The 7758-nt window shown below is 28.3% G+C and overlaps 1 protein-coding gene across 1 annotated transcript in view; it reads right to left on the bottom strand.

Annotated features, from left to right (window-relative positions):
- The window catches only part of LOC111621392 (mediator of RNA polymerase II transcription subunit 14-like), a 122546-nt gene that overhangs the window by 45804 nt on the left and 68984 nt on the right, over positions 1–7758 (bottom strand). The window contains exons 18-19 of the mRNA XM_023363499.1: positions 5286–5484; positions 3183–3366 (exon numbers count right to left, since the gene is read on the bottom strand). Of these exons, the coding sequence (XP_023219267.1) occupies positions 3183–3366; positions 5286–5484 (383 nt within the window). The remainder of the gene's footprint in view (positions 1–3182; positions 3367–5285; positions 5485–7758) is intronic.

Below are 7758 nucleotides of genomic sequence, written 5' to 3'. Positions count from 1 at the left end.
GCTTTGAACTTTCACCATTTAATTTTTCATTGTTATAATGATCGTCTTTATTTCAATTGTTGTAACATTTTTTCATTTATTTTAGCCTTTTCTCTTTACTTAATTGATAGTTTTTCCCCAGATTAACCATTCTTTTTTATGATGTTTTTACTATTTTAAGTGTTCAGGATTTATATTATTTTAATTTTTGTAACAGTTTTTTCTTTTACTTAATTTTTCTTATTGCTCATTTTAGTTTTATTAGTCAGCATTTATAGGTCTTTTACTATTTAGCAATTTTCTGTTAGTTTCATTGCTAGCTTAGTTTTCAGAGTAATTCCGATGTAGTTTCTGCTCTGCAGTAGAGGTGGGTTTTATTGTTTTCTTTTACCAACCAGCTCTTTCTTTTCTCCCTGCTACAGAGGATATGTTCTTGCAAATTTCTGTGGCAGATTTTCCTTGGCAAGTGGGCCATTTTACTGATAGACTAGTTTAAAATACACTCTACCTGGTTGGTAATTATACACTTACCCTATTTGATGGCCCTCGCACATCATTAAATTAAGTGCAACAGAATTCAATATGGAAGATGACAATGCAGATTTGGGACAACCAGTGGTACAAGTTGAATCCCATCTTGAGTGATGCCATATTGTACATATTGTACCAAGTTGAACCCCATATTGTAATCATAAACTTTATAGCCAGAACTAAAAATGGATAGTCACTTAAAGTTCCAGCAAACTACTTACAAGTGATAGAAACAATTTATCACCTATAATGGTAATAATAGAAGAGAACCAGTTCTTACCAGAACCAAAAAACTGACAGTGCACCAAAGCCACACCAACCTACCTTCAGAGGTTAGAAACAATGTATCAACTGTATCAACTATAACAGCAACACCAGAACTAAGAAGGACAAACAACCAACAGGTAAAGAAAACTACAGCAGTAATGAGGAACACTTTTAGCGTCTCAAAATCCTCTACCAAGTTTAATAATTAATATATTTGTTTATAACAATTGTTTATAAGGCTTCCATTGTAAGGAAAAACCAGCCATTCACACTCAATGTTTTTTTTTTTTAATTCTGTTTCTTTGTTTGTACTTGTAATTGCTGTTTTTAAAATTAACACAATGCGGGTGCTCATGGGCCCACCCCCTTCCTTCCATCCTTACTTCCCTATCCTCATTTCTTCACCACTTCATTCTACACTCTATCTCTTCCCCTCACTTCCATTTCCTTAGTTATGGCTAAGTCAGCTGTTAAACAACAGACAGCCCTCTAATTCCTTTATTAAAAGTAAAGTTACGATAGAATAGAATGCAAATACAAAAATTTTTAAATAAATGATAACAAGAATTCTAAAATAAATAAATATGCGATAAATAAACATTGGAAATGCTCCATTGAGGTAGCACTGAATTAGAAAAGTTTTTGTATTCACATTCTATTTTCACGTACTATTCTATCGTAATTGAAGGTCAGTTCAGCTGATCAAAAATGTTATTATTTAGTAAATTTCATTGCTAAATTTTTTAAAGGTGTGTATTTTTATTGTAATCTATCTATCCAGTTGATACAAAATATATGGATATTCCTTTGTGGGGCCTAGAACAACTCTTAGTATTTCCTATAATACTTTTTTAGAGATGTCAAAGAATGAACTACCTTCAATCATTCTAAGCATATTGGAAGCCACCTCCTGGTTTAAAGCAGAACAAGGCATTTCTTTCTAGCTCACTCTCTGGGCAAACTAAACATTTCTGTTTTTCAACAGGAATTATGTTTGTAATCTGCAGAATTCGCAAAAAGCAACTACATAAACCCAATTTGTAGCCTTCACATCACTTCTCATTGCTGTACAATACAGTTCTGCTACCATATAAATTATAATATCTTCTACTGTGATCTATATATCCAAATGACCATTCTTCCTCAGCTAACAAACACCAAAATTTTTTAACTTGAGATTTTGCTTTTTGGTCAGTGTTGTGACTGGTTTTCATCACTTTTATAAACATCTGTGCTAAATGAAACTTTGCTCCTCAGCTTTTTGCTGTTTTTGCAGATATGCTAAGAAGACTCCTGTGCATCTCATTTGTGAGAGTACAGATCTTTGCTCAGGTAACCTTTCATCTGGGTTCTCCAATTTTTGAGCCCTGGTAACATCCCTCAGTTTACCAGTCTTTTTTCAAAGAGATAAAATGTCTAAAGTAATCTCTTGTGAATACACAATGGACCTTTCAGATTGAGATGCATTTGGTTTGCTGGCCTTCAACAGCACAATAAACAATCAAGGTTTCTTCTAATTTTGATACTTCTTTCACAAATTATTATAGATATTTAAAAAAAAATAATACATAATTTTGTTCCACAACTTTTATATTTTTGAAAACTTAATTCAATAAAATAAACTTAGACACCATAAACATCTTTCAAAAATTCAATAAAATGAATTCATATGTAACAAAAGTATTTTGTGCCATGTTTGAATCTAAAATCTTTATTAAATTTACATAAATTGATTGTTTTATCTGAATAAATTATAATGAATGTTTGTATTTTTTTTCTTTTTTTGAGTTGCCTGAAAATCCACCAGAGGACTCTCAGCTTAAATGCGATTATATAACAAGGATGCTGTTGTGAAGAATTTAGTTTTTAATGTTTGTAGACATCGTAGCCTACAAAAAAGGGTCGACGTTGAGATCATTTTTAATTGTAAATTTTTTAATAGTATTTGTCTATTTTAAAAGTTTTACTTCAAGTCACCTGCTGTTTGTGGTTCCTGGATTGGAATTATAAAAAAATGTAAATAGGGAAAAAAAGGACTCATTGTTTGCATAGTCTTAAATTTTCAAAATAACTATAATAATCCTGGGCTAATGTGTACAAGAATGTTTGTATTATAAAACACACTATGATCCATTTGTAAAATACATAATATTCAATAGTTCAGTACAAATATTTTTCAAAAACAAATAAATATCTTTAATGTAATATAAAATTCATTTATTGAATTGACAAATTTAATAATCACAATTCTGCACTAATTCCATAATAACAAAATTGTACTGTTATCAGAAGGTAAGTTTTATTAAATAAAATTCAAACTGAATTATTTTTAAAAATAATAGTAATAAGTGGATTGTTTTTAAAACAATATAAAAAACATTTAAACTAAAAGAAAGAGAGGAAACATCCAGATCCTTAGGATTTCTGACACGAAATAACTCCCTTTCAAAAGATAAATCCAAATGATATGTAGTACATCATACAAAAAAGTACTTACTGTACTTGCTTTATTTTGTCCATAACCCAATACTAATTTCTTGTACGTAAATGATTTAATATCCATCATACTGTTGTATATATTGTGCTGATCTGAAATATATATTAAAAAAATATCAACTGAAATATAACCAAGAAACTAAGTGAGATATGTTTTCTTCTGAAAAAGAGGAACATGAAAGAGGATTAATGCTGATATCTGCTATTAAACATCTTTTGAAGAAGTGGGAGGATGTCAGAACAATGGTCTTAGAATGGCATCCAAACCAGGTTGAAGTTAATAGGCTTAGGGATCTCTACAATTACAATGCTATTAGTTACTTCTGAAAGATTCTGAAGAAAAGAGAAAAGCAATAGACATTGGACAGATTCTTTAACCCCCACAAATCAAAAAACCACGACTAATAAAAATGCAAGACTGTGTATATATGTATTTTTATTATTACATATAAATAAACGCAGTAAGAAAGTGTATATTTTTTATTTTTTGGGGTCTCCAGAACGAATTAATCAAATTCCCATAAAAACCTATGGTAAATTGATAATCGCTTAATGAACAATTCAGACAGTGAACAAAGTCTTGGAATGGATTATTTTCATTAACCGATCACCCACTGTAATTTCAAAGTCTGAACAAGTAATTACACATTACACATTACTCAATAAATCTTAAATTGGCATTACATGTCAATGTATCACACAAAGAAGAAATTCTAAAATAATAAAACTTTCACTTTAATGAAATTGAATTTTTAAAATGATTAAAAATTCCATACACTAGTATAAATTGTAATAATAAACTAAAAAATTAAACAAATTTAAATTTAGAAAATAAAAAAGTTACAATGATAACATTTTATAACTTTTTCTCATTAAAATCTATTAAATTACATAGTTTTGAGTATTATTTAAATAAAAAATTGAACCATTGCATTAATTTTTGGTTATGATTAAAATGATTTCAACTATAAATAAGCTAAGTTCTTAAAACAAAATATTTTTGTCTTTGCATAATGAAACTCAATCTGTTTTGATAGCCACTTTCTATAGTATTCTGAGAGATTTGTCTTTTTTCCTGTATCTTTTTTTTTTCTTTTTTTGTTTCTTTACTCTTGATTAAAGAGATCTTTATTTAGTTCCCAATATGAAATTCTGTATAACTTATTAATGGTATAAAATACAATCTATGCTTTTATTTTACTTACATTATGTTCAATTATTTACAATTAATTATTGTTAACTTCTAATTAAACTTTTGTTAAAGCTAGAATGATTATACTGTAGCTATGAAACAAAGAAAAGTTTGAAGTTTTTTATTATTACTTGGTAATTAAACATTGCTGCATAAAATAAATATTTTATTGTTTATAAAATTAATTTATTTTGTGAAGAATTTTCATATAATATTGAGTTGTTTATTGCACTTTTCTTGAGACATTAAGAAATAAATTAACATTTATCTAATATGAACTTTAATAAAATTGATTTTATAAAATGTGATTATTGAAAGTTATTTTTAGATGATCATAATGAAGAAATGTTTTACATGTAATGAACTACAGATAGAGAGGTAAACTATTTTGAAAATTAGGTTATTCTAAATTTCTTATTACTATATTAAGCTAAAACTTTGCTTTTCTATTAATTATCACCGCTTTGTTAAATTGGAAGATTAATTTTTGAATTGATGCTATTGGATGCTATTTTTATATTGAGAATGATGTCATTTTGTTTTGTAACCTTGATGATAGGAATAACTAGTAACAATAAATGGTTAAATAAATGAAATTCATTATCACTATTCCTGCTAAAGATGTAGCTAAGTGAGAATTCATACACACTTATGCTTTTCAAATAATGGATTTGCAGAAAAAATTTTAAGTCTCATTAATATTCTAAGGTAAAGAAATGCATTATTTATAAATCATTTAGATATGCATTAATAAAAATATTGATTAAAGTATAAAAAATAATCTACAAGTAAAATAAAGTATTCAAATATAGATTCATACCATGTTTTAAAACTTCAGCAAATTCTAAAACAACACTATATAAATAGCCCATAGTGATCCAATCTTGAATCATTTCTTTAACCATTTGCTCTACTTGAGGTGCAGTTCCAGCAGCAAAATCATACATAAAATATACAGGTCTTCTTGGTCCTTGTTCCTTTACTGATTGACTTATCAGTGGGCAATTGCAGAATACAAACTAAATATAACATTAAATATGTATATAATTATTTAAGAATGACATATAAAATATTAAAACTAACATTAATTTAATAAAATAATGTTCAATTAAAACTTATCATTAATTACTAAGAAAACAAATACGATTATATAAATTTTATACATGCAATGCTATCTTTACATTTTTTAAGAAGTATATGCACTTTTTTATTGGAGACTTGTTTAGCTGAAAGAAATTGACTGCTACATTTTCATTACTGTTTTATTTATCACATTTATCTTAGGGGTCTGTTTAGTTCTGGTAATAAATTTTACATTCCCAAACTACTATTCAAAATTCTTGTCCGAAAGGTCATTTGTAAGAATCTCATCTGTCTCATAACTACAATATCTTTGATATTAAGACCACCTCAAATTTATTTAAAGAATAATCCTTTTAATCAAACTGTTATGCATTTAAAAATTACAAAGATGGCGACAGTAATATTTCATTGATAGTGTATACCACAAGTTTAATTTCCTTAAAGGTTTTCTTTAAAAATATAACAGACTCTTAAAGGAGAGGCAGTAGGTAGCACAGTACTCAAAAAACACACTCAGAATTAACAACTTTGCAAGAACAAAATGCAACACACTAACAGTTTTAATTTACTAAAGCTAAAACTAGGTTTTAGTCACCCAAATATAGTTTTAGTAGTAAAACTATACTATATAATGACTAAAACTAAAACAAAATGCTACTGTACACTTACAATTGAGATGCTGATTTCAGAAGAGTCAGAAAAACAATAGGTTAAGAATTAAAGATGAAAGTTTCAGTTGAGTACAATGTTTAAAAAAAATTGACTAAAACAAGTCTTAATACTGGCTAAAGTGAACATAATTCTTGCTAATGCAAAAAAATGTTAAGTGCACACAGAAGACAAGATAGGCAGAAAAAAAAATCCTTGCTATGTTTTATCAGTTTTTTCTCTTAGCTAAGTTAACTAAAAAGAATTGTCTTTAATGGCTCTAGAATAAGTTGTGAGACTCACTACGTAATCTGTTTACTTACTTAAATCATAACATAACTTCCTAACAATACCATTTTGTCAGATAACTGTCAACTTTCACACTTGGGAGCTAATCATTCAATGAGTTCTCAGCAGCAAAAGTGATGCTTTCTCATAACCTTCCAACCTATTGTCTTAAGTTCATCGATTGAAGATAACAAGGAACTGAAAAATTGAGTCAGTCATTGCCCATTCTTCAAGGAGTATTATCATCTCAAAATTCCATCAACCATTAACTGTCAGTGCCCATCAGGATATCATCTACTCACCTTGAATATTGCAAAACATCGTGCCATAAAGACAACTTCTTGAATAAACTTTCCCAACAAACAACAACAAAAAGAGACACTCACCACTTTAATGACATCCAATTCAACCCTCATGGACATCCTCTACTTCAGGTATTTATCACCTCGCAAACCACTGTAAACTCTCTCTCTCAAGAACCACAAAATGCTAATTTAAACCCATCTGTTATACTCACTATTGACAAATTGTATGTCATGTATCGCCTAGCGTTTTCAATTAAACGATTGTTACATTAACCCAGTCTCTGCATGAGTCACTTCCAGTGCGCTGTCTCTCACCCCATTTGCCTGATTGCCCGCATACGTGGTCGCTCATGTAACCTACATTACCATATTGACCCCGCGGAGGTTAAAAACTATTAAAAGAAACATCACACTAGTTTAAACGTGATAAAAGAATTTGAAGCCCTTGCTTGGTCAATAAATCTGCATACAGATCTGCATATATCTGCAAATCTACAAATCTGCATATATCTGTCAACAATAATTTTATGCCCAGTATCAATGTGTCACTTTAAAACTATATCATTAATCATCCAGCAGCTCAATTTTTTTTATAATTTCTTTTTATCAACAAATAATTTATGTGACAAACAGCAGCAAGTTATGAAAATTTTCAGGAGTTAAATGATGTAAATTATGATTGATTTTCAATAATAAATTATCACAAACCATTTATTAAAAAACTATTCTTTAATGAAATTTATATCTAATGTGTTTGGAAAGTAAACAAAGTAACATACTTGACAAGTTGAAACTGTTTTATATAAAAAGATTATTTGTATTCCTATAACAAATTGTTTTGATAATAAATAATATTAATTACTGTATATTAATTATATAAATATATATAACATAAACAAGGGCTTCACATTATATTCATATTTGTTTCATATCTTAATCATCAATAAATTATTTTAATTTATTAATTAT

This window comes from Centruroides sculpturatus, unplaced genomic scaffold, assembly GCF_000671375.1.
Source record: "Centruroides sculpturatus isolate CEXI.00-Female unplaced genomic scaffold, Cexi_2.0 scaffold129, whole genome shotgun sequence".
Lineage (NCBI taxonomy): Eukaryota > Metazoa > Arthropoda > Arachnida > Scorpiones > Buthidae > Centruroides > Centruroides sculpturatus.
Note: the sequence above shows the minus strand (reverse complement) of the source record. Positions and strands in the feature narration are given on the sequence as shown.